The sequence below is a fragment of the Prenolepis imparis genome, unplaced genomic scaffold (genome assembly GCF_030444845.1).
Source record: "Prenolepis imparis isolate NDT839.2.m4 unplaced genomic scaffold, iyPreImpa1.0 SCAF_10, whole genome shotgun sequence".
Taxonomy (NCBI): domain Eukaryota; kingdom Metazoa; phylum Arthropoda; class Insecta; order Hymenoptera; family Formicidae; genus Prenolepis; species Prenolepis imparis.
In genome coordinates this window covers 8,292,718-8,319,906 of record NW_028141168.1, presented here as the reverse complement: position 1 = coordinate 8,319,906, position 27,189 = coordinate 8,292,718, and the positions used below count along the sequence as shown (strand labels likewise).

Below are 27,189 nucleotides of genomic sequence, written 5' to 3'. Positions count from 1 at the left end.
AAACTAATTACGCATTGCACAACCACGACAAAAACTGTTGAACATAAAAATATTACATAATCGTATTAGCGTATATTCGAAATGTGTCAAGTCATTATATACGTATTATAGATTTTTCATTCCATTTTCATTTTCGCTATTCATTTCCCTTTATTACTACAGCGTTGGTGACATTATCAAAATCTACATCAAAGTAAAGGACCTCTCGAACTTGAAGTTTCTTATAATATGCATGATAATTATAATTATTAAATTAAATATTTTTAATGAAGTACTTATCTGCAATAAAATATTAAATATAAAATATTAATTTTCTTTAAATTATATGAAAATAATTTAATAATACATAAAAGAGACTCTTAACATTCTACCGTATGTTAAACTCTTATTTTACAATTATGGTAGTATATAATACTTTTAACTCTTCTGATGTTCTTAACAAGATAGCTCTTATATAGCTTGATACTTCGCATGATATCGATCTCCACGGTAAAGTCTCGTGGGTGTTTCATCCATTACAAGATCATGGGCACCCGATATATTCATCGCAACTTATTTCACGCGCTTTGTCATTATATAAATTTGTTATTATTTATTTTACAGTATACATGTTTTCACTAATTGTTGTCGTCGTGTTATCATTTTATAAATTAATAAAAATAATCATGAATTGAATTGAATTGATACAATTTCCGCTCCCATATTTTTTACAAAAATAATAAAAAATATACATGTATGAGAGAGTACTTCTACAACATATATATAGACATACATCTATAAATTAATATTTTAATAAGAAATAAAACTTGTTATTTTTAATCACTTCTCCTTAAAAGTTATCATAAACATATAAGAATAATACTGAAAAAATGCGTAGAAATAAATTTAACAATTATGTCGTTCTTCGATGACTGTATATAATCGTAATTTTTTTATACGTGTCAAATTTCCCTTTAAAATTAACATCTACGCATTTTTAGAAATTGCGGAAAACAGAGCATTTTTATTTATAGGAATAACGAAGGCTATTCACGCAATGCGCTCGTGAGTCAATATCGATCATGAGACGAACGAATCCTTCGGGACATAGACATCATGAGACATCGCGAATATCCTTTATTTGAGTCGCGCCGTCGCCACTTGTTCGACCACCAACCACCCTCGTATTACCATCGACCACTTATCAAGGTAGCATTTAGCATTACGCTGTTCGCACTAGAACATGTGAAGTGACACGTAGCCACCCCCGATATTCATCGTTTATTTCTCAACTGCGAAATAGCCGCGTGCGTGTGTACGTGTACATGTGTACGCTAACAATCGACAAAAAGTGTTATTCGTTCAGATCGACGAATGTTACAAACCTCGAAGATGTTCCAGCCGAAGACTATGCATGAGATGATCATGCCGCTGCTCGTGGCGAATTTCATCCTTGGGATAGGAATTTGGACCAGCAAGCGTGGAAGGATCCTGAACATCGGATACTCCTTGTTCTGTTTGGTGAGCTATTGCGTTCTGATGAAGTTTTCGACGGAATATCTGTATATCTCCTACAAGCACAAGGCAAACAAGCTCGGCATTTTGATATTTCAAGCGATGTTCTACACCAACATCTGTTCCGCGCTTCTTCTTGTCCCTTGCGGCTGGTTGAGAAGAAAGGTAATTTATTTAAAGATGATCGTGAAGAGAAAGTAAAATGCTGAAAAAGAATTTTAAAATCTAACACGATTAACTTTATTATACATTATAAATATGCTACTAAAAAAATGAGGAACATTTTTCATACCCTAACAATTGAACTTTTTAAATCGCTGAAACTCGGCGAGAAACCATCGTAGACAAGAAATTAAAGAAGTATTTTGAAGCTTGAAGTTTCAACTTTAATTTCAACATCGCGACTCGGTCAAAAATATCGTAGGAAAATTAAAAAAAAAAAAACGTTTTGTGTAGACAAAATGTTGTAGTTTATAGAACTCGAGTTGAATTTTTCAGAGAATTTTTTTTTATTGAGCTGCAGAGTGTCACACAAAAATACGTAATTTTAAGCAATAAAATAATGTGTTATTTTTTAAAACACAGAAGAAGAAAGATTTAAAAACCACCGATAGCGAGTTAAAATTGAAATTTCAAGCTTTAAAATGATTTCTTAATATTTTGTCTATAATTTTTCGCTGAGTTTCAGTAATTTGAAAATATCCAATTTTTAGGACATGAAAAGTCTTGTCTTATTTTCTTTCGAATTTTTCTGTTCTCGAACAGAAACACGCTATATGGTTTTATTCAACATCGACTAGTATTTTGCTTTTTTTTATTTTCATAGCATATGAAGACGGCAATAATGCGTATCGCGATGTGCGAAAAGACAATGGAGCAAATGGGATTACAGAAGAATTATCGGAAATTATATTTGAGTCAACTTTACGCGCTCGCATCTGTTGTGCTCATATTTATCATATTCATTGTAATCAATTACGAAGGAATGTTTACAGAAGAAACACCTATACATATCAGAATCGTTCTTATACTCGCTACAAACTATCCCATCGCCTTACTCTACGTGACCGACGTTTCGTTTTTGCATTGGGTCAGGTACGATAATCTATTTTGAATATGCACAAACAAGATAAAAGAGCTTTGATAATTACAATAGAAATAATTTAACATTACAACATTAGATTACTCTCTCTCTCTCTCACTTCTTATCGCATCAAATCAATTATCTCTTGATCTCCCCTACATTTGAATACAATAATAAAATTTAATATAAAAAATTTAATAAACACTGAATATTTAATGAACATTTAAATATAAAAATTTTCTAAGAATTTTAGATTTTGATCATTTATAATACAAATGTATCATAATTATAAAGTTGTTCTAAATTGTAAAGTTACTATAATTTATGACACATTTCAAATAAAATAAATTAACTATTGAAAATTATTATATTAAATTATATTATTATAAAAATTTTTATATTATATTAACAAATAATCTCGATATTTTCTTATTTCACTCTTGCCGCGATTATGCCAAATAAAAATTAATTAAAGGTACGCGAAGATTCGATTCGAGCAACTAAATAGTCTGTTGCAACGCATGTTAACTACTACCCCCGATTCACCGCAGCACAAAAGGGTGCTAAAAATGAAGGACGAATGGAATAAGACCTTCACATCCGCCACGCAACAAGATCGCAGATCTGAAGAGAACACTGACACAATGAGAGCTGTCAAGTGAGATCTTTATTCCAATAAATGTTTGAGTAAAGGCTTTTATGATTTTTAACTTAATAAAAGCTTAATAAAAACATGTGTGAGATGTGTGTGTAACAAACTTATGATCACGTATCCTAAATAAATTCGCTGCTTGACTTTATATTGCATTTTTCGCATATAGCACATTTGTTTTTCATAATGTAATATTATTTATAATATTATTCATAATATTAAATATAATATTATTCATAATATTAAATATAATATTATTCATAATATTATTTATAATATTATATATAATATTATTCATATTATTTATAATATTATTCATAATATAATATAATGTAATATCTAATATAATGATTTTATAATGATGTACCTTATCAAAATGATTTGATTTGTTGACGTTAATTGACGGTTTCATCTCCTTTATATTGAACGAAGGCAAGTTCATCTGGAATTAACTAAGACGTGCAGGAGCATAAATGAAGCGTATGGTATACAAATTCTCTGCTCTATGACGATATCGTTCGTGTTCATCACTAGTCTTCTGTACTATGCTTATATGATTTTTTGGCTGCCCGACCTCAGCAGAGAGAGATTCCGAAAGGAGATGATACCAATCGTCGGTTGGATTCTGTTCTACGCGTCAAAGGTCCTCGTATTAAATCATATGTGCGCTTTGGCGAGCATTGAGGCAAGCATTGAAAAGTTTTTCGGAATTTAAAAATAATCTTAAATTCCTATTCAGGCAGCTTTAATTTGATATTAAAATGATGTCAAAATGACTAATTTTGCTACCTTTCATATTTTTTTTATAATTGGTAAAATATCGATTGTCTTAAATTTCTTGAGTGTTAAAAAAATGATAAATTATATCGTGTATATGCAATGTTATAAATAATGTTTAAATATATTCACATCTTTTTCACAGGCTGCAAATACAGGTGACATAATTTGCGAATTGTACGAGCCATCCACCAGCAAAGAATTTCGCGCGGAGGCAAGTTTCTTATCGCCTTATGTTAATCAAATATAGCACAAAAAGAGATAAAATAGAAAATCAATATTTAAGTAATTTTTTTCTTTTTTTTTTAGATACGAGACTTTACTTTGCAATTGATACAAAATCCGTTGGTCTTTACGGCGTGTGGATTTTTCAATCTAAATCATACATTTATTCATGGGGTAAGTTATGTAATTTTATCTAAATTTAATATAAAATATTCGAATATATATAAAGTGACAGCTTTGAAGATTAATTGTACAGTATATATTAAATCCTTACATCGCGTGAGCTGTTGATGTGTGTTAATTGACCTACTTTATTTTAATTCCCACAATCTAATAATATATTTTTTCATAAATTAAAATTGTAGCTTTTATCTACTTTATCATTTTGCACTTTAGTCTAAGCCTTATAATTTCTACACCTGTAATTAAATTAATTAATTATAAAAATTACAAAAGTCTTGCATATAGTGTGATAACGTTAAAGAACAGGGTGTGAAATTTTTCTAAATTAGATTAAAGTATAATCTAATTGAGAAATCTATCTATATCTGGAAGAGAGAAAAAGAAATGAGAATTTTTTAATGAAAAAATATATAAAAATTATTAAATTTCTATTTTTTTCTTAGGTTATTGGTTCAGTCACTACGTATCTCGTTATTCTCATTCAAGTTGGAGATATTGGAGGGCCAACTCCTACAAAAAATTCCTCCACACTATACGATGAAAATGTTACTACATTTAATTCTCTTACAACTTATGTTTATTAATAAATATAAATATTTCGCGCATGTCATTTTTATTGATTCGTAAAAATTTTTTAATTCAAAGATTCATCGTGTGTCATTGTTTTCATAAATATATATATATATTTTGTGTGCATTTGTGATGCAAAATGGAAAAGGAGCGTTTGCTCGTATATATTTTTGCTCTTATATATTGAATCTCTCTTTCTTTGAAAAAATATATGTAAAAATTGAAATATTTAATAAAGTATATCATATATCTTTTTATAAATATATAAGTGATTTTTGCTTTTTCAATCTTCAATCGATATTGTTATAGATAGATATAATAATTATATATAATTATATATAATAATAAATATAATTATTATATATAATTACATATAATAATTATATATAATTATATATAATAATAAATATAATTATTATTATATATAATTACATATAATAATTATATATAATTATATATATATTTATAATTATATATAATTAAATATATAATTATTATATAAGATATATAATTATTATATAATTATATGAGAAGGTAGAGCGAAATTAATTTTATAATTGCTTTACAACTCTTATTTTTCAAAAAAAATCTACGTTCTCATTTTGACATTTATCAGAGATGCAAAAAGAAATGATATTGCAAATGATATTTAATTGCCCGATAGGTTAAGGAGGATCCGATGACCGAATTCACCCCCGACGATTTTCCGGCAATTAGAACGCCGACAGGGATATTGTGTCAATTACACTACCCCAAGTGCACTTACCCTGCTCGACTGCTATCCAGATGGAGGTGTTAGCCCGTGAAATTCGGTCCTCCCGTAATTCAATGGCACCTTGGTCGAAGCAGCTTCCTAATCCCAATCAATTACACGTGTGATTCGTTACGTGAAACTTTCGCGCGATTCCCGAATTCTTTTCTCTCTCTCTCTCTCTCTCTCTCTCTATCTCTATAAACACTTTAGTTGATGATATGACTTTTATATATAAGCAGTGCATCATGCTTGATACTTTTTCGATACGTACGCGAATTTCGTGTTTCTCTCTTTTTAATTTATTTATCTTCTGTATTTTCGTTGTGCGTATGTTGAAAAATCACTGTACACTGTACGCGATCTTATAGCGTTTTCGAATGAAGTTGGTTAGATCGATTCGAGAGCGATTAATGACGTCATTGATCGATCTCGAGTCGATCAAAAACCCGCTTTTATTCAAAAACGCTATTATTTTTGTGTGAAATAAAAATTAATTAAAGAGTTGAATTATTAGAAGATTATTAGAATATAATAATTATATAATATATTAATAATATTATTATTAGAAGAATATTAATATTATAATTAATATTAATATATTAATTATAATATTATCATAATCTTCTAATAATATTAATAATATTAATTATATATATATATATATATAATATATAATTAATATTATTAATATTATTATTAGAAGATTGTTATTAGAATTATTAGAAGATTCTTCACAAAACGATCGCACATTTTAATGAAACTCACCGTGTTTCATTCGATACATCATTTATAAGAAAATTTATTCGAACGTATGGATTTTTTTGTGAACAAGGGGGATGTGCAGAGGCCGTTTACATCGTGGATAACATTAATTGGGAATTAAGGGCGCGAACGTAGGTAGCCGTCACGAGCCACCTGCTACTAGAGAGTACTCTCGTCTCGGGGTGAAGGGATTGATTTATTGTGCCCAGGGGAGAAAGAGGGTTTGAGCGCGGACCGGTTCGCGAATGGATGTGTCTCGTTGTCCCTTTTCGTTAAATAAAATTCTTAAGAGACATAGCGAATACATTATCGACGATACGATATTGTTATTACAAAAGTATTCTTTTCCTCAAAGAATGATCGAATCTTTCTTTAAAATTACACGCGCCTATATTTTATTCAATTTAATAACAGAGTTTTATTTATTCTTTAGCATCCCATTAAAAAAATCGATGTAAAATATATTATATAATGAAAAAATATATTTCTATATTTAAATGTGAATATTTCAAGCCTGTAATTTTTTAAATTTTAGCATCAAAGTATATGATGAATGATACTATTTAATTAATTAGTTTAGCCCGCATGTTTCTTTGAGAGATATGTATCACTTTAAAAATTGAGACTTTTAGAAAGTAAAAACAATTACAGTTTATAATAAACATTTTTTAAATTATAGATATAGTCTTTTCAATGAGTCGGGAGGAAAAAAATACGGTAAGTGAAATCCGTACATTGTGCCGGATCAATGGGATACACTTTTCTCCCGACCGAAGCATACGGGCTGGATTAGAGATGGAAATTGAGGAAAGGCAAACACAAACAGCAGCCTACGATCCTAATAATCCGCAAATGTCGTTTATCATCTGAGAGCGGATCCGCCTTAGCCCCAAAGACCACTCCTACTCGCAGGGTGCGCGCAGTCGCCGACTGCTATCCCCTTTCTATACTTGTATTTGTATATGTATGCGTATATATCTTTGCTTCATCAAACTACTTATATATACAATCGACATATTCATCTAGCTTTTGCTGTAGCTTTACAGCGTGATCAGAGATATACGAATAGATATACAAAAAAGATATAGAAGAAATAGAATTCAAATACTAAAGTGAAAAATATGATATACATTGCATATAATTTAAAACCATATATCTACAGATATATACGGATACTAAGAAAATGTTTAAAATTGTTTATTACCGTATTTCAGCTTATTTTTGAACTTCTTAGCGCTTATTCCGTAGGTCTTTAATCTTTCTGCTTCCAAGGACATCATTGGATCATCTGATTTGCGTTTACCAGCCTTTGTTTTATTAAACTTATTCTTCTTCTGAGCGATTGTAGATTTCTCGGCAAAAAGGGATGCTATCTTTCCGTTATTTTCTACCTTAATAACGTTATCCGTTTCTATCTGAGGATCTTCCTTTCTCACTTTATCAAGCTTCATTTTTTTAGGACTAGGTCCATCATCCTCGGCTCTTGATTTTTCTCGTTTTTGTACCTCATTCTTGTTCACTACATTTTTCTTTTGCTCGTCCTTTTCATCATTTTTGTTATCATGAGAATTATTCGGCGCGTTATCTTCTGCAATATTCATTATCTTTTTCTTAGAAACGGAATCGGTATTAATCAATTTCACATTAGGATTATTGATTTTAATTTTCTTCTTTTGCCTGCGCTTCTTACTACTAGTGTCAGTTTGCTCGATGGCAACTTCATCTTTTTCTTGCGGGTTGCTATACAAAAATGTGCAATTAGTATACAAGAAAATAGAAAATATAATGCATCTTTTTAATCGTGTGTGTGTAACACTTACACATATAAACTTTTAAAAACTTTTTGTTTATTTGCTTCATTTGCAGCCTTTTGTTTATATGTTCGAACGTCATTTTCTTCTACATAATGTGGTTTATGCTTAAGAGCTCTTCTTAAAGAGCACCATTTGTTCAATTCTTTATCATCAGCCATTAAAATCTTGTAAGACAAAATGTATATTAAATTAAATTACGAGAACTATTGTCATTACAAATAATTTTCTTGAATTTATGGAACTTATTATTCTATAATTAAAATTTTACATAATATAAAAATATAAATAATACTTACTTCTTCAATACTTAATCCATAATCGTTTGGCACAACTTCCCTGTATTTAAATCTACAAGATAAATCTCCAATCTTATCCTCATAATCCAATGAGTAATATTGATCAAAATATTCTTTGTAAGAAGGAAATTGTTTTGGATCAAATTTTGGTTTCTCCTTTGCAATAAGTTCAGCAAATTTAGAGCGCCTCCTTCGCTTTCTTTTCTTCGTATTTTCAATGAGTTCGGACTGCAAATCTTGGGATTCATTGTAATCAGCATCCATCTATAATCAGTAAAGTTTCTGTATAAAATATATTGAAATATATATCAGCGAAATATATATATGTAGGCAAATGATAATAAATACATTAAAATCTGGATCTTCGCAATGAGGTTCTTCATACGATGTAGCTTCCATGTCAACTTTATCTGTTGTCGGGTCATATTTATCCCACATAGGCTCAATACCCAATTCATCATCGATCTCTGGAAATTCTGGCTTCTGGTCCTCGTCTTCAGCACCACCATAATATTCATCGTTGAAAAGTTCTTTCATCTTTTTGTCGTGTTCATTTGGATCGAAATCGGCATCAAAATCAAATGCATTATCAAAATGCATATCATTCTTTCCTATAATTAGTATGAATATATTAGATAAAAAAAGATAGATAGATTAAACAATTTCATATAAGAAATGTTTAGTTTAGAGATTGAAAAGTTTTATGTTACCTGAGACTTCTTTTAACTTTCCTATCTTTTCTTCTAGTTCTTTTCTTTTCAATGCTTTCAATTGTTTTACTTCCTCTTTCTGTCGTTGCTTTTCTTCCTCTTTTCTTTGTCTAACTTCTGCCCTTTTCTCTGCTCTGCGTGTATCTTTCTTCCGCATGGAATTTTCCATTGTTCGTGGATACCTTAATGAAACGTAAATTTACAAATAAAAAAAATATATAATGCATTTGTATATATATGTGTAGTAATTAACATGTAATCAGTTAATAATAAAACATACCTTTTAATAAATTCTTGATCAGGTTCTTCAAATCTAAAATTATATTTGCGTTCAAATTCTTCTTGCTTCTGAATAGTTTTTTCATCTTCTGATAAATTCTCATCGCTATCATGAACCACCTGATTATATTCTAAGTCTGTATTATAAGATTCTTTATTCGTATACTTATTATTTAGAATATAATCTCTTAAGAATTTCTCATTTGCATCTAAATTAGGATTTGTCCAAAATTCACGTAATGGTTTGAGCATTTCCTCGTCTTTGGGATCTAACTTCACCTCTTGACCTTTCAACCATTCCTTATATGATTCCTCTTCCTAAACAAATAAAATAACAATTTTATATAATATATCAAATAAAATGACAATTTTATATAATATATTATTAAAAATAGTAAATTAAAGATAATAAATTATCTTCTCTGATCTTCCTTATTAAGCACTTTCTTTACATTTTGTCTTTATTATCATAAGATGTACAAAAATAAAGATATTTCATTATTTAATTGTACATGTAGCATAACATAAAAAATAGTTAATAATTAAATACCTTATATTTTTCATCGTCGGTCTTTTGTTTTATTTTAAGAAAATCAGTATCTTCATCTTTATTTTCATCTTTCAAAATATGTTTAAAACTACTTTTTAATTGTTCTTGTTCCTCTATATAAGTGGGCATTTTGGATTTAGCTTTTTGTCTTGCATCATCTTCATCTTCGCTGCTACTAAAACGTCCATCTCTTTCCATTATAATCTTACGTTCATAATCACGTAAATAAAGAGCCTTCTCTTTTGTTGATTTCTTTTTCTTCTGTTCATTTGCTTCAGTATCTTCTGATGTTCCAGGTTTGATGTTATCACTAAAGAACTTAACTTTTTCATCGTATATACGTGGATCCTCACTTTTCAAACAAGCCAAAGTTATAAGAAACTCTTTATCAAATTGTGGATTATGGACCTAAAAAAAAAAATTAATTATTGTTAGGAATCTGTATTATATTATATGTAATTAAATTTGTGATAGAACAAACAAATCAAAGATAAAAAATAAGATTATTTTACAAGTTAAAAAATATTTAAAGAAGTACATATATATAATGATAAGAGCAGTTGTTAGCAGCACAATTTGTTAAAGCAATTGTTAGTAGCAATTTGTTAAAAATCAGAAATCAACATACATTTTCATCATCTTCTGATGAACTGCTGTCGTTGGATTCATCATCTGAAGCTGCAGCATCCTCTCCATATCTTGCCTTTACTGCAAAATGCATAAAAATATAAAAACACATCTTTTATTTAATATAAAAAATACATTATCTTTTATTTAATTATACCTGTATAAATTATGTGAATTGTGAATGTTATTAAACTAATACATACATAGTAATTGAGTAGTTTTAATAAACTATTCTTTTTGTAACTTAACTATGTTAAATTCTCTCTTACATATATATTGCAAATATATGTTGTTATAATTATATATTGTTTAATATATAATCTAGAGAGCTTTTGCTTTTGTGTTTGAGGTTAGGATCACAGCTGGATTTACTCACGTTTATGTAATTCCTCCTTTTGACGAAAGTTATCGTAAATGCTGGCATATTGCGCATTTATCTTTAATTCTCCATCGGAATCCGAATTATTGTCGTCGAATAAAGGCATATTAATTGATAGAAACGAATGTATGTACGAGTGCGTGGAACAAGTATTACATGCTTCAGTTTACAGCAAGCTAACCTAATTTTACAGAACGTGTCGAGAACACATATTTGGTATGATTTTGTTGATACTTTTTAGAGCGTAAATAGTATTATCGCATTGTGGAGAAATATTTCATTCATACAAATCAAATGTGTGAGCAAAGATCCCTCATTTTAAATTTGATTAATCGAGCATGATAAAACATCTTTATCATTTTTTGACATATATCCTTTCTCATTAATTTTTTTATATACTTCAAATATATATGATAAAAACATTTTTCAAAATATAGTTTAATTTTTTAAGATTTGAACTTAAATTATTTTTTCGTCATATGATATTTATATTTATAGATTGTTTATATATTATGCAAGATAACATATAGTGAGATACTATTATACTAATGTTTTTGTAAATAATTATAAATAATGAATAACATCTTAAAACAGATACAATTATTATATATATATATATATATTTTTATATAATTGAGTAAAAAGATTAATACCAAAATAGTTATATATACATTGATTATAACTTAAATAAATTTAAGTGCTTATATTTTTGTTATTTATATGTATATGTGCATAGATACATGCGCACATACAATACATATATATATATATATATATTTACATTTAAAATTACAGAATCGCAGACTATACAAGAATGGCCTGTATTTTGAGCAAGGCTCCAATTTTGTGCCGAGCTGCTTTTCACAAGAATATAATTTTTGGATCTATAACTAAAACCAGAAGAATATATTATGAGCATTTAACTAATAAGACAAATGCCTTTGTGGAACAAAAATTTAGACTCAAAGACAATATAAGCAGTGATTACAAACTCGTATATAGAGAGAAAAAATTTGTCAATGTAATTACTACCATTGGCTACATTGGTGGATGGATAGGTCTTTTTTGTGGTGTGTTTTTTATGGGATATTTAATTTTGAAAGATCCATCAGTAGATGAAGGAATAGAATTTAAAGAAGGTGGTATACTAAGGCCTCTAAGTAAACTAAATAAGGTGCTCATATTGCTCTTCTGTTCTGGCGTAAGCGTCACGCTTATAGTATGCGGTCAAATAATTCCATTTAGAATTTATCATAGTTCTGCAGAGAAATTGTACAAAGCTATATTCGTGCCCTCAATGTTGGGTAAAAAACAAATAATAACATTCGGCGAATATACTGCTATACCAATATTCAGCCGTAAACATATGGGAGATATATTATTTAAAATTAATGGTCGTACTGTTTTACTCGATAAGGAATGTTTTCCAGTACCATTTGTGCGTGAACGAATGATCTGCAAAACCACCTAAAATTCTTCATGTATTATATTTAATTATTATATATATTGTGTCTTAGTTTCTCTTATTGTGATATTATCCATTTAGTCTGTACATTAGATATTGTAATAAATAAAATTTCTTCTAAATTGTATATTATTTACATATATAATATTTGATAGATAAGTAACTGTATATATAATACAAAAATGCTTAAAAAAGCAAATTTATCTTTAAATTGTCATTGTAAATTTGGTATTCAAATGTAATTCAATTAATTATTTATATGATATTTTTAATTACTTTATAATTTCATATGTATCTACTTATATACACATATATATGTATATGTATGTACAAATATATATATATATAATTAAACAAATTAATATTAATGTAATGAACATAATTGACAATGCATTGATATTCATTAAAAAAAGTTGTCTTAAATAGAGTTGTCTGAAATATTTTACAAAAATTTTGTTTCTTAAATTGCAAAAAATTTCACATATAAAGTTTCATGTTTTATAACCTTATTGATTGTTAAATTTGTACACAGGTGCTCTTTAGATTAACATAATAAGTAATGCAGGACATTATTGATGATAATAAAAATACATTGTCTTTTTCCTAATATTCTTTCACACAATTTTGTTTCTCAATCTACATACTTGCATACTTGTTCGTACGGAAGCTTCTCCACAACTTTCTTGTCCTTTTTGAGCTCAACATCTATACTGTAGTGTTCTATATGTAACTTCTTTACTATTGCTGTCTTGCCTTTATGCTTTCCCCAGAGAATTAGGACCTCTTTACCTATTGCAGGAATTACTGTCTCCAAATATTCTTGATCCAATCGTATAACGTGTCCCTCAACTTCATCTGGTGTCTTTAGTTTCACTTTAGCGACAAAACCATCCTTTCCAACTGATTGAACAACGCCTTTAGATTTGTAATATTTATCACCTAAATTTTTTGTGGTTACTTTAACCATTAAACCTTCCTTAAGCCATCCTTCAATCTCAGGGGGATTATTGTCACTTTTTAACTTTTTAACAGATTTTGTCTCATCATGAATGGACCTTTTTGATTTCTCTTTTTCAAGTGATTTGCTGGAAACTGGTTGGTCTTTACTAGTGTCTTCGCTTTTTTTCTCCTGCTTTATATTAAGTACAGGTAATAACTTTGGTTTAGGCTTTAGTTTTATTTCCAGAACTAAAGGTGCATCATTCTCAGAACGCATTAATGGTGTTTTGAATGTCTCATTTTCTTCTTCTGGTACATCCTGTTTTGTCCTTTCTATTTGCTTTCCAATAAAATCCATTAGTCGCTCCTCATCATCCTTATCCATTTTTTCTTTCTTTGCTTTCTTCTCCTGTGCAGCGAGTGTTTCAGGATCCCTATCGATATACGTTACAAACCAGCCTGAAAAAGTTAAAGGGAACATTCTATGTAAAATTTAAAATTTCATCGGATAAATTTCTCATTTATTAAGAATTGTAAATAATTTTGATAACAAACCTTTTTCTGTTTCATCCACAACGCACTGTCCGCTACGCCCAAGCCATTTGACAAATGCCGTTAAAGTAAGCCACTGCGTTGCGTTCATATGTATATGTCCTCTGTCAGAGATGTATTCCTGGTACACTCGATTCGCTGGTACTCTTCTCGTACCGAATTGTCTCTTTAATAAATTCAGATATCCTTGGGAGAATTCCCGTGAGAATTGATCCATATATCGATGAGCGTTTTCGGCGAACAGCAACAGCTGACGATGATGCGATTCCGACATCGTGTGACACTTGAATCCATTTTCGTCCCGGCACTGTTTCTGACACATCTGACAATACCATCTCAATTTCTGCAATCCTTTGGCTTTGATTTTATTAGCAATATACTTTGGGGTGCCCACTTCGTGTTTTCCCATTGTTTACGTTCTTCTTCTTCACTTTTCGTGCTCTTTATGCAATATCACGCTCGCAGACCTGGAGTAGAATTATAATCTTGATTATATAAAATATAATTATTGTTCACTTCTTTCTTTTTCTTACCTTTTCTTTATATTCTTCTTCAAAATCACGAATTCTCGCATTTGCAATATCGCTACGTTCCAAAACTCATGTAACGGATTCGATTACCATGGATTACCGTTTTTTTTTTAGACTGATCAAACATTGGCCGCATTCCGTCCAGGTATTCTTACGTCCATGGCTAAGAATAATTCAAATAGAAGATACGCGAAATGATAGAGCTCCACAAGCTCTAGTTACTTTTGTCCTGATTGGCTAATCACTAATTCCACTGAACCAATAGATTTTCAGACATTACATATCGCGGATCGGAGCACCAATAAAAACCCAATTATCACGCTAAAATGAACATCAGGCACAGAATGAAGAGAGAGATATCTTCACTTGAATAATACTTGGTTCTATACGCAACGCGCAACACGGGACGAGAAAGAGAGAGAGAGAGAGAGAGAGAGAGAGAGAGAGAGAGAGAGAGAGAAAGAGCGCGTGTCGATGCGATGTGCGCGGTGCGTTCGACTTTTAACCTTCAAGTGGCGCCGCGTCACGCGGTCGGAATTCGGCGCGCGGAGTGGGGGGCTGTGGTGGGGGGTGAGAGTGGGGGGACGCGCGCGCCGGTGCGCCGCGCGGAGTGGGGGGCTGTGGTGGGGGGTGAGAGTGGGGGGACGCGCGCGCAACCCCCCACTCTCACCCCCCACCACAGCCCCCCACTCCGCGCGCCAAATTCCGACCGCGTGACGCGGCGCCACTTGAAAGTTAAAAGTCGAACGCACCGCGCACATCGACACGCGCTCCAATATTATATATTATATATTCTATGGTTGCGCGATTTGAAATTGGCAACACTGTTCATGCTATAAACTATAAACTTTGTGACCATGGACGTAAGAATACCTGGACGGAACGCAATACTGTGGGGGTGAAGCACAAAGGGTGAAGGGAATGAAATGTTTATTGACACGGATATGAGGCATCTAAGATGGCGGCGGCGGATAATTTCACGGAATGTTATCGTTGTGAATGTGTATAAATGTCTCAACACAGATGTCTATACAAATCTGTGTGTCTCGATTAACGTCGTGCGACGTGAAAATAGACGCTAAATCTGAGGCATCTAAAATGGACGCAACCGTAGACCTCTCACCCCTCAGGAACTACTCCCCGCGTCTAAAAGGGTACTTTACGTTCCGTCTAGGTATTCTTACGTCCATGGGTCAATCAAACGCTAAGTTCATAGTGTCTTTTTTATGTTGGTTATTCTGTTTCTAGTTCTTTTCAATCACTTCACGTTCCAGCAATTCCATCTCCATCTCTTTACGTTTCTTTTCCTTGCGGAGAGAAAACCTTCTTCAAGATGGTTAGTAAATGTGTAAAATAATCCGAATTTATATAAAACATCAATGGTTAATGTATTTTGATTATTACATTAAAAGTGGGCGATAGATACGATTTAATCAATAGAGGGTCAATTTTTCTTTCAATTTTATTCGCAAGAAAAATTGTATGACATAACCTATTCGAAACACTGTCACTAATTAGCATCACTATTGTTAAATTATGAATTGGGCGAAAAATTAAAAAAAACTTCTACATTGCAATTATTTTTCGGGAGAGAAAAAAACGATTAATCTAATTTTGAATAATCTAGCACTTCGAACTCTAGTATTAATAGTATACAATACATGAAGATGCATTCAACATGTGTTGAATTATTTTAGGCTAAAGTAAAGTGTTCCGAATTAAGGACCAAAGACAAGAAGGAGCTGATGAAGCAGCTCGAACAGCTCAAGACAGAATTGACTACTTTAAGAGTGGCTAAGGTAACAGGAGGAGCTGCGTCAAAATTATCCAAGATGTAAGTCGTCTATGTATAATTAATTTTATATATAGCTTGTAATATTTTTGTGCAATATATAAGAGTTACATATCTTTATGAAATCAAATATTTTCATTTTTATTGCAGTCGTGTCGTAAGGAAGGCTATTGCGCGAGTGTATATTATTATGCACCAGAAGCAAAAGGCAAATCTCCGCTTATTTTATAAAAACAAGAAATACAAGCCTCTCGATTTGAGGCCCAAGAAAACTAGGGCTCTGCGTCGTGTTCTTACTCCCTATCAGGCAAGCAGGAAAACATTCAAGGAGATACGCAAGCACTCTGCATTTCCACAGAGGAAATATGCTTTGAAGGCATAGTATGTATGTTTTTAATTAATACAAAAAATAAAAATTTCATAATTATATTTAATATTCATTTACAAAAATCTGTTCCTGATTCTTTTCATAATCTTAGAAAAATATTCCTTTGCCAGATATAGGTACATAAGAAAAAGTCTATCTGCAAAACTATTCAAGGCACTGTATATTTATAAAGCAACTTTTTTAGACAAAAATCTTACACCTGCAGTTTTACAAGAAATTGATACAGAAGTTTAAAAAAGACCTAGAATCTCTTATATACAATTATTATGTTTTATATATTGCACAAATATGATATTTATTTTATTATAATAAAATTAAAATAAATTTATTACTCATGATTACACAGTAATTAGTCTTCCGGAGCACCATGGACATGGATGAAAGTTAGGTTCTATAATACATGCATCTTTACAGTCTTTGATTTCTGTCAAAAGATCGAGAATTTCCGACGCCGTTTTATCTTCGATCAATGGTAATTCTGCATTTTTTGGCTTTTCATTTTCAGAAAGCGCAGGATCGTCAACATTTATTTCTGTAAGAAATAATATATACATGTAAATTGAATGTGTAGCTTAAACATTATTTAAAAATTGAAAAGTTCTTCTGTGTTAAATATATATTTACTTTTATGATAATCCATACAAGTTTCTGTAGAATTTATCAGTGTTTCAGGATATTTTTTAAGCAGTTCAGTTAGTAATACTTTTAATTTATGTAATTGTTCTTGTTGCTGATTACGTTGCTCTATTAATTGACGGAAGGTTTGCTCTCTTTCCTTCCATCTATCTCCTAGAACTGCTCGTTGTTTCTGATATAAAGTAATGTATTCTCCTGTATAAATATATATAAAATTATAGGATATAAATCGACTTTATAATCTATAATAAAATTCAAAAAAGGTTTATGAGGAATTCATACAAGTGCAAGTACATTTTATAAAGCAAAAACTTATATACATGCACAAAGTTAAAAATTAATATTTTAAAATAATTACATGCTATAAATGTTTAAAAAATTAGTGTTAATTTTTTGATTAAAAATATAGCTTACCTATAGTTTCTGTTTCACTTTGGAGTTGGAGAACAAGATGTTCCAATTTCTGTTTTTCATCAGTTAATTCAGCAACTTTTTCCATTGTTTCCTTAAACCTGTTTTCTAATTTTATAATAGGCTCAGAATTGTTTAAAGCATCTTTATTTTCTGGCAGTGGTATGTTTTGCGTTGTTACAATATTATCACGGTTTTGCTCATTCTTGATTGTAGATTGATCTTCGTCAACATTTACAGATTCTTCAGAAAAACGTGTCTCTTCTTGTACTTTGTTTTCCAATTTCTTTGCAAGTTCTTCATTTTCTTTTTTTAAGTTTTCTATACAAATCTGTGATATATAAATTGTAATTAAATGAAGTTAGTTGGTCAAATAGATTTTTTTTTTATGTATGACAAAAATTTATAAGGATTACAAATAAATTAAAATTAACAAATTATTAAAAATTTTTCAGAAATTACCAAAGCATTTTGTAGTTCTTGTTGGAGTGTATGCGCATGATGAGATTGAGCTTGATAATGCTGCATTTGATCTGTAATTTGAGCATTTTGCAATTTTTCTTTTTCCAATTCTATTAAAAATAATTCCTTTTCCTTTAGTTTTTCTTTCAAATTATCCATTTCTGTTTCAACTGTATTCAATCTCGCATTTAATTTTCTGCCAATATTTCTTTCAGCTTGAAGTTGTTCTGTCAAATCCAATTTGGTATTACTCTGAAAAAGAGGATAATTATAATTTTTTTAAAAATATTTTTAATGAACAGAAATATACATACAAGATTTTTTTCTTGAATTGAAAAAGCAATTGCAATTAAAAGAAAAATTACATTATATTGATGTTATTGTGATGTATGATGTTTAGATATGTTACTCACCAGCGTGACAAAAGCATTTTCCATTTCAGTTAATTGCTCTTTCAATTGTTGATTCTGTAAAACGGCTCTAGATGCGCCAAGTTTTTCGCCTTCAAGAGCCTGTACCAATTTCACTGCATCTGCTTCATCATTTTTTGTATCCCGTAATTCTTGCACTTCTTTTATTAACATTTCAATTTGCATTTCCTAAAAGCGTTACGTTATCAAAAAGAACATTTTTTTTATAAACTGCTATTTTTTGTGAATATTTTTACTTTTTCAGATAATGCGGTGTGAAGTTTTTTCTCCCGTTCAGTCAATTCCTCGATATTTTTCATGAAACTATTTATCTCATCATTACGATTTTGCAATGGAAGTAAAGATTCATTTTTCTCTCTTTCATGTTGAAATTGCTGTTCTAAATCCGATAAACGTTGTACATAACTTTTTTCTCTGCTTTCTAAATCATTGATTATTTTGTTTGCATTTTCAACCTGCAATTTTTCAATTAAAATTTTCTATGATTCTATTTTTTATGAATAGAACGTTTATACATACCTCATTAAGCAATTTTACTTGTTGCGCATCCAACTGTCGTACGTAATTTTGATATTGTCTACTGGCTTCATCCTTTTCATTATTCACTAACCGCAAAGTCTCTCTCATTTGAGCCAATTGTTGTTCCAATACTGTGACAGTTTGATGCTGAGACTCTAATGTTTGTGAGGTATCAGTTAACTGTAATCAAATTATTTGTATTAGTTTTAGGGATAAGATAGCAATCTTCAAGAAAGAATTATACACAAAAATTGTATACAGAATTACCTGTTGTATTCTTAATTCATTTAAAGAAAGTAAAGCTGCTTTCTCTTGAAATTCCTGTTGTAGACTAATGAATTCAGTATTTTTTAAATTTAACTTTTGCTTTAATTCTGAGATTTCTAATTCTAGGTCTTCCTTTTCTCTTCTGTAAGAAAATGGATTATTTCACAATATATACTTAAATACTTTATACTTTCAGGAAACAAATTTAACGCCCATGTAATACCTGAGTTCATAATATTTTTTTTCAAGTTCATCATAAATTTGTTGTATTTGCTGAGCATTTTTCTGAGTGTCAGTAGAATTACTCTTTATTTGAGTTAATTCTTTTTCGAGCTCATTAATACGAAGCTGGCTATGTTTCAATTTTCCACTCATCTCTTCTAATTCCTCTAAATATCAGAAATTTAAATAAAATATCACATACACATACACAGCAAACTTTTTTTTAAAAATCTGAGCGAGAATATTTAGATTATAAATATGAGCCTTTAAATACTGATGTTTAAAATAATACATTAATGGTATACTAACATTTTCTCACTTAGATCAGAAATTCAATTATAATATCATAAATATTTTGGAACTTTCAGAATAAATTTTGAATATTCAAATATTCTACAAATATATTAACCTGCATTTTGTTTCGCAGTCCTCTGACTTTGTGCCAAAGCTGCTGTGAGTTCTGCCTTTTCTGCTATTAAAATACCAGTAGTTTGTGTATGAATTTGCAATTGTTCTTTCAGGGGATTTATTTCACGAACGAGTTTAGCTTCAAACTCTGAATCCTTTGTAGCAAGAATTTCTTCCAATTCAGCCACTCTGCTATGCTATTATATTTCCACACATAAAAACAATAAAATTAGATATAGAATACAATATAAAAGTTACAGAGTGAATTAAATTATACTTACATAACGACTGACTTGAATGTGTAAGTCATTCACAAGTTGTTTTTGTTCTTCCAGACAAGTGGTTAAGAATTGATTGCGACATTTCAGATCAATGTCAAACAAAGATGGATCACTATGATCTGTATCATCAGTAAGCACATTAGCGACTTCCGAAGCCATTTCTAACAAATATTCTTTTTGCACTGTTGATGGTCCATTAGATGCAACTATGTTTAAGTTATATTTCCCATTATTTTCCATAAACGGCATAAACTGTGAGTCTTGCTGAAGATGTGAATGTATAGTGTCTTTATCATCATTTTCATATAATACAGTGTTTTCTAGATAGTTTTCCAAAATGGGAAAATTCTTTTCTGTTATTTCACTTGTTGCTATTTTATTTTCTGTTGTATCTATTAAGTTATTAGTATCACTAAAAGCATGATTTAATACATTTCCTTCCTTATGTACAATGTTTATTTTATCCAGATGTTCTTCAGATTGTATCAAGTTCTCTGTATGTTTTATCTCATTGTGATTATTTTGATCATAAGGTTTATCTACTTCCATAGTTTGGCAATTTGTTTGGCACTATAAGAAACATTTCAATATTAAAATTTAACAAACAGCATATATGAGATTTATTAATTAGATATTATTATTATCAATTATTTACCTGTGATATGGATTCATCTATTATGTTTATATCTATTATATCTTGTTGCTTGCTTGAGGCCTCTTGTGCTTGCAATCTTTTTTGTAATTGAAATTCCTTTAGCTATAATAAAGTCAAATTTATTAAAATAAATACAAGAGTTAAAAACTGTATAAAATAACAAGAAATACATTCTTCTCACATATTCTATTTCAATAATTTATAACATTTAAGGACTCGATAATAGCTTTATTTTATAACGTCATTATTGTCAATATTAATATTCACACACAAATTAAGATAATGCTCTTGCTAATTACAGTTTAATTAATCCATACGTTACTTATATACATGTACAATATGACAGCTTGGAAAGTTGTCAACGAGTGTTTAATCACCGTGACGTACCTTCTTTTTAGCAGCTAACAATTTCTCGCTTTTACTCAGATTCATCGTGCGACAATTTTCGTCACTTTTCGATATCCGTCTCATGTCACGTTGCATAAAAAATTCTAATAGGAACGCTTTACATCATCAAACCGGAAAATATTGCGGAGCAATTGTGAGGAATAGGCGGAAGGGTTATGTCACGTCTACGTGTACCGTAAAGTGCTACACATTCGCCACTTGTCATCTGTCATCGCAAACGTCACATTCAAGCCTACGAAAAGTTTCGAATCGATTAGCCAATGGGAACGAAAGGAGCACAGATGTCTTCATTCTGATTGGTCAATCCAAGTGTCATCCGATGTCGCCTCTGAAGTCAGGTACTTCTGAATCGAGCGCATCCTCATCTAAGTTATTTACACGTCTATGACTTAGAAAATTGACGTTATTGGCAACATTGTTTGCCAAACATAACCCAAAACAATCGTTGAGAGTTGACGGCTTGAAGGTTTGGAATGTGTGATATTTTATATATATTTATGTAATATTTTCAAAGAGACATATTAAATTGGTAAATTGAATAATTTATAGCGAGGTGTATCATCTTTAAAAAAAAAAAAAAAAAAAAAAAAGAATGCACACGTCCGCTAACTTTACTCTTCGAGGCGGCGACGCAGCTTTCGTCAACAGACAGAGATTATTATTTGATCAGCTCTCGATTGCCGAAAGCAGTTGCAATAAACGTGCCATATCCGAGGTGGACGATGCTGAAATGGACGAAGGCGAGAGAAATTCTTCGAAAGACTATCGGAGACAGAAGAGAGAGATGAAAAAATTTCGCGGCAAAGAGAGCATCTTTAAACGTCCCGAGGGTCCAGCACCGCGCGCGAATTTCAGAAATATCCCGGACTATCACAGGAATCCGCACAAATGGGTCCAATATAGTCTGGATGATGTATCCAGCGAGGACATGACAGAGCGCAGCAATATGCAAGCTGCCATGTCATTTCTGAAGGAGCTGAAGATACGCAGAGAAAAGGAAGAAGTTGATCAATGTGAGGAGAAGATGGACATCGAACTTGAATCAGATTCGCAAGATTCTGTGGAGTTTAAATCTAAGAAATGTACATCGTCAACATCACAAGTAAGGTTTAGGAAACCGCAGACAAAAGAGAAGACCGAAGATTCTGAAACAGACAGCAAACTTGTATTCAAAAGTAGTAAGATTGTCTTGCCAGAGTACGTGGTTGGAGAGCGGCCAAAGAAATCTAAACAGAATAGACCTGTGGTTAAAATTGATCGTTCAAAAGAACTTAGGTTAGATCATTTACAAGAACCAGATGAAGAAGAAGATAACAGAGATGTATAAAATTATTACACACACGCAGATGTATGTATAATTATAGATATATATTTTTAGTTGAGATGCACGAGTTTATAATCTTTATATATATATATATATATATATATATATAATTCGTTTATTTCAGCTTATCGCCAGGAAAGTATAATCTTTATATATAAACAGATATAAATACTTTTGAAATTCGTGCATATTTTTTAATTAACATCTGCACAATATTCAGTGCATAAGATTATTGCAAATAAATAATAAGTGAATATAAAATATATATTTAATGATAAATATATATAAACATTTAACATTTATTCAATCTTTTAAAAGTTAATTATCTGATTATTTCATCTGTATCTTATGTAATATAAAAAAATAGAAATATAAAACACAAGTGGTCAATATATGCTTTGTCATATACAGAATAATTTTTATCAATTAATGCATGCTTTTGTCGCATTAAAAAAAGAACACAGAAAAAGATTGTAGGTAATTTTGCTTCAATATGAAAGGTAAAGTTACGTTGCTACACACTATTGCTGCTTTTGATTTTTATTTTATATATTTTAATGATAGTTTAATATTATTTGACTTTAATATTTTATATATTTTAATAATTAGATTACAAATAATTGCGCATATAAAAATTAATAAGCATTATATATGTATGTGTATATCCTTTGAAGATAATTCTTGATGAGATTCTGACATAATTTTTTTTTAATTTCATAATTTTCCAGATCCATTGATTAAACAAATTGCGTTATTTCTCGTCTTGCATAGCCTGAAAAATGAAAGATTATATTAGTAATTATTTTATACATTAAGTTATCCATATTAAAATATCATGTACATATACACACACACACACACACACTCAAATGTCAAAAACAGCTGTTCGGACGTTCCCGCTTCCCGTCGATGGCCAACAGTCACGGAGCGTGAATATCTATAGATGCGACGTAACATTCGACTCGAACGCGCCAAAAATTGGTGCAACTTCACGGCATTTGTATCTGTCAGGTTAGGTTCGCTTCCAGTCGGCAGGGCAGACCCACTCACCGGTGGAAGAGATTTCAAGTCCTCGTGGAAGCGATGCCGACTTATTAAAGCTGCGGTTGGACTTTGGTAAGTGTCGTAAGCGAAAACGCTTTGTAATCGTTGCGAAACGCAACGTGCATCTACGATTTACGGATGAAAAATTGCGGATGCAGGGAGGGGGAGTATTATAACCTCTACCTTTCGATTTTCAAAATGGCGCTTACTCGTCGCGAGAGATAAACGAAAGCTCTCTCGCGCATCGTCGTGCTGTCATATATATATGCTCGCTCTTGAGCTTTCGTCGTGACGAGAAATTTCCGTTGAAATGGTTATGCGCGTACGGCACAAAGTGTAGGAAGTTTTCTTCTCTTTTGCGTTTTTTCTTTTTTCCTTTTTTCCTTTTTTCGTTTCTTGATGGAAATCCCGGAAATTTTCCTCGCGGGGTTCTCCGTGATATTCAGCCTACTGATAGTGTTCCTCCTCGTTGTGATGGGTAAGCAACACGTTACTGATGTTAGCGGCTCGATTACGACATCCTCGTGTAATTATGTCATCGGAAGAAGTTTTTCGGATCGCGTCGAAGATTGCGCGAAAGTGGCCTTTCCTATTTTTACATGTGCTTTATGCGGAATGCATCGTTATATATTATATACTATACATGTGTAATTGTGTATAGATAGATATTCAACAATATTCTAATAATTTATATATATATATATTATTCTTCTACTTTCAATTAGCATATCTTATTTGCATGTTCTTTTGAGAAACAATATTATCATAAAAAAGATATACTATAAAAAGATATAAAATTATTGTAATTATACAATAAAAAATATTATGAAAGCATATATCTTATTATACAATATATAATAAAAAATATTGTAAAAATATATTATAAAATGTATTTGAGTATGAAATTATATTTGTGAATCTATAAGTTAATAAATTGAAAAATCTCTCGCTATTGATTCATATAAATCTAAAACAAATTGCTTTCAATTCAAACTGTAAAACTTTGTGAATATAATTATAACACTCATATTATTCACTCGTATCACATAACAATTTCTTTTGTTACAGGTTGGTACTTAGTCTGGACATTCTTCCTATCGCGATTCCGCTTCGTAAGAGAACTGACTGGGAAAGGAATGAGCGAGTCGTCGTCCGTTAAAGATTTGAAGAACGGTCGCTCACGCATCAAGAAACTACGTCGTGATTAATTAGACAATATTGAAGCTATAATATTTACATGAACGATTGCATAAGACAAAATATATCTGATTAAGATGTCTGTAAATATACGTTGTGCAACTACAGAAGACTTGTTGAATATACAGCATTGTAATTTGCAATGCTTACCTGAAAATTATCAGATGAAGTACTATCTGTATCATGCTCTCTCCTGGCCGCAACTAAGTTATGTAGCAGAGGATGAGAAAGGAAGAATAGTAGGATACGTGCTCGCTAAGATGGAGGAGGACTGCGAAGACAATCCCCATGGACACATTACTAGTTTGGCAGTGAAACGCTCTCACAGAAGACTAGGAATCGCACAGAAATTGATGAATCAGGCATCCAGAGCGATGGTGGAATGCTTTGGGGCAAAGTACGTTTCTTTGCACGTCCGCAGAAGTAATCGTGCAGCCCTCAATTTGTACACAAGCAGCTTGCAGTTTGAAGTGTCCGAGGTAGAACCAAAATACTACGCAGACGGCGAAGATGCTTATGCAATGAAGCGAGATCTCACTAGCTTTCATCACGAAAAGGCTCTCAGAGACAGAGCGCACAAGGAGGGCAACGTTCATACACACCTAGGCAGATGTTGCGGCGATCATTCTTAGTCTGTTCATCACTGCTGCTGTCAAACCAGGTATTCTTAAAACTGAATAAATTTGAAAACATCCATTTAATATTCTTTTTGTTAAGAAAGAATATAAATTTCCCATTATCGATTCCTGAATACTGATTAATTGAAAATAATTATCAATACGTAAAGTTGCTTCTTGGGGAGCTTCTAATCATTAAAGTCTGACCAGATACACATTAATAAAAATGTTTTATATGCGACTGCGCATAAAAGCTACTTGTTAAGGTTTGCACAAGGGAGGGATGGAACTTTGGGATTGTTGTATCTATCAATTGACAGATTATATTGCATATATTTATATTGTGAGTTTCGTTCACACATCAAAATGTAATTAAAAAGAAAAATTGATAACATAAGGAATAAAGGATTTTCTGGAAAAATTGTCTATTTTTATTCACACGATTTTTTTCTCTCTTGAGACTTTATTGTATGAACGAAACTATAATGTACAAGTAATGCGCCAATACAAAATTAATCTTTCAAGGCGTTGTTAAAAAAAGAAAAAAGGATGGTAGAAAAAAAATATTTTACAACACTGAAAACGTGAATTCAGTTTACGAACTTTTGACTTACATTAAAATCGAATCTATGAATATTCCTCTCGATAGATATTTTCCTTTTCAAATACTTCTTGATTATTTCAGCATAGTTTGGCTTAAAAATTATTTTTGACATTGCACGATATTCAAACAGGTTTATTCCACTATTGCATCTCGGATATACTATTGCGTGTGTGTATACATACTCCGTTTTTGTAATAGGAATAGTTATATGTATATATAATATATGTATAAATATATAATCTATGTATATATACAAATAAGGTGTTCTTAACGTAACGTAATCAATTATTTACTTCATAACGCATCTCGACGTTGCATTGAACGGCACGAAGAAATTTTCAATGACAAAACGCAGGAATTGTCCTCGCGCGAACTATAACACTATACTACCGAAAGCATATGATTCATTATGATAAACCGAGTTTTCGATGTGTAGTAAATTCCTCTAAAACGATATCACGTGTGCTATATCGAGAGTTTCTTTCTCTTTTTTCCAATTTCACCATCTTAATCTTAGAATAATCGCTCTCGATATGTAGCTTGTAAGTATTTCTTATGTTTACAATAATATGAAATACCGTTGTGGGTATAATATACGTTTAACGAATGTGTGATCGCAAGAATAATATACAATTATTGTGAAAGGATCATCCAGGTACATTGTACAAAAAGGAAATCAGGGAAACGACGAATTATGTTTTCAATAGAGATGACGTGAATAAACAACATTCGTCAGCTTGCGTCATAAAAAAAAAAAAGAAACTATTCCACTTAATGACATGAATGACTATACTTAAATATATGATAGTTGAACGCGAATGATAAAGCACCTATCGACTATCATATAAACTTTGAAATATACAGTTCTAGATTCTATATAA

General features: G+C 30.9%; 7 protein-coding genes across 12 annotated transcripts; 4 read left to right on the top strand and 3 right to left on the bottom strand.

The window, feature by feature from the left end:
- Nucleotides 1-238: 238 nt before the first annotated feature.
- On the bottom strand, nt 239-11,289 carry LOC145941545 (protein KRI1 homolog). 2 transcript variants are annotated; one of them, XM_083047676.1, is made up of 12 exons: nt 11,154-11,289; nt 10,779-10,858; nt 10,151-10,558; nt 9,602-9,918; nt 9,322-9,503; nt 8,960-9,222; nt 8,612-8,875; nt 8,322-8,479; nt 7,706-8,241; nt 5,752-5,838; nt 1,365-1,643; nt 239-279 (listed from the first exon to the last, which is right to left on the bottom strand). In XM_083047676.1, exons 1-12 carry the CDS (start codon nt 11,260-11,262, stop codon nt 254-256), a joined length of 2,709 nt encoding a protein of 902 aa, XP_082903802.1. In that variant the 5' UTR covers nt 11,263-11,289; the 3' UTR covers nt 239-253. The 2 variants fall into 2 exon arrangements, with proteins under 2 accessions (XP_082903802.1, XP_082903803.1); XM_083047677.1 differs by lacking the exons at nt 239-279; nt 1,365-1,643; nt 5,752-5,838 and adding an exon at nt 6,933-7,539.
- On the top strand, nt 11,143-12,835 carry LOC145941547 (uncharacterized). 3 transcript variants are annotated; one of them, XM_083047683.1, is made up of 2 exons: nt 11,143-11,282; nt 11,952-12,835. In XM_083047683.1, exon 2 carries the CDS (start codon nt 11,971-11,973, stop codon nt 12,625-12,627), a length of 657 nt encoding a protein of 218 aa, XP_082903809.1. In that variant the 5' UTR covers nt 11,143-11,282; nt 11,952-11,970; the 3' UTR covers nt 12,628-12,835. The 3 variants fall into 3 exon arrangements, with proteins under 3 accessions (XP_082903809.1, XP_082903807.1, XP_082903808.1); XM_083047681.1 differs by having other exon boundaries at nt 11,232-11,372; nt 11,952-12,833; XM_083047682.1 differs by lacking the exon at nt 11,143-11,282 and adding an exon at nt 11,359-11,452.
- Nucleotides 12,836-13,013: 178 nt separating this feature from the next.
- Kin17 (kin17 DNA and RNA binding protein) lies at nt 13,014-14,919 on the bottom strand. 2 transcript variants are annotated; one of them, XM_083047680.1, is made up of 3 exons: nt 14,646-14,919; nt 14,116-14,597; nt 13,014-14,019 (listed from the first exon to the last, which is right to left on the bottom strand). In XM_083047680.1, the coding sequence occupies exons 2-3, from the start codon at nt 14,519-14,521 to the stop codon at nt 13,253-13,255; spliced, it is 1,173 nt and encodes a 390-aa protein (XP_082903806.1). In that variant the 5' UTR covers nt 14,522-14,597; nt 14,646-14,919; the 3' UTR covers nt 13,014-13,252. The 2 variants fall into 2 exon arrangements, with proteins under 2 accessions (XP_082903806.1, XP_082903805.1); XM_083047679.1 differs by having other exon boundaries at nt 13,015-14,019; nt 14,116-14,579; nt 14,646-14,917.
- A 731-nt stretch (nt 14,920-15,650) lies between these two features.
- On the top strand, nt 15,651-17,190 carry Rpl35 (ribosomal protein L35). 2 transcript variants are annotated; one of them, XM_083048031.1, is made up of 5 exons: nt 15,651-15,796; nt 15,891-15,978; nt 16,340-16,476; nt 16,585-16,815; nt 17,169-17,190. In XM_083048031.1, the coding sequence occupies exons 1-5, from the start codon at nt 15,666-15,668 to the stop codon at nt 17,173-17,175; spliced, it is 594 nt and encodes a 197-aa protein (XP_082904157.1). In that variant the 5' UTR covers nt 15,651-15,665; the 3' UTR covers nt 17,176-17,190. The 2 variants fall into 2 exon arrangements, with proteins under 2 accessions (XP_082904157.1, XP_082904158.1); XM_083048032.1 differs by lacking the exon at nt 17,169-17,190 and adding an exon at nt 16,933-16,948.
- LOC145941752 (golgin subfamily A member 2) lies at nt 16,963-21,716 on the bottom strand. Its single transcript, XM_083048030.1, has 13 exons — nt 21,502-21,716; nt 21,115-21,216; nt 20,460-21,029; nt 20,180-20,375; nt 19,772-19,937; nt 19,549-19,690; nt 19,282-19,461; nt 18,999-19,217; nt 18,745-18,930; nt 18,332-18,583; nt 17,873-18,200; nt 17,447-17,653; nt 16,963-17,354 (listed from the first exon to the last, which is right to left on the bottom strand). The coding sequence occupies exons 1-13, from the start codon at nt 21,595-21,597 to the stop codon at nt 17,161-17,163; spliced, it is 2,838 nt and encodes a 945-aa protein (XP_082904156.1). The 5' UTR covers nt 21,598-21,716; the 3' UTR covers nt 16,963-17,160.
- A 192-nt stretch (nt 21,717-21,908) lies between these two features.
- On the top strand, nt 21,909-23,117 carry LOC145941977 (uncharacterized). Its single transcript, XM_083048426.1, has 3 exons — nt 21,909-21,988; nt 22,072-22,870; nt 22,971-23,117. The coding sequence occupies exon 2, from the start codon at nt 22,115-22,117 to the stop codon at nt 22,847-22,849; it is 735 nt and encodes a 244-aa protein (XP_082904552.1). The 5' UTR covers nt 21,909-21,988; nt 22,072-22,114; the 3' UTR covers nt 22,850-22,870; nt 22,971-23,117.
- Nucleotides 23,118-23,818: 701 nt separating this feature from the next.
- Nucleotides 23,819-27,083, top strand: Vnc (GNAT family N-acetyltransferase vnc). The gene is made up of 2 exons (XM_083048429.1): nt 23,819-23,962; nt 24,959-27,083. Exon 2 carries the CDS (start codon nt 25,165-25,167, stop codon nt 25,717-25,719), a length of 555 nt encoding a protein of 184 aa, XP_082904555.1. The 5' UTR covers nt 23,819-23,962; nt 24,959-25,164; the 3' UTR covers nt 25,720-27,083.
- The last annotated feature ends 106 nt before the right edge of the window (nt 27,084-27,189 follow it).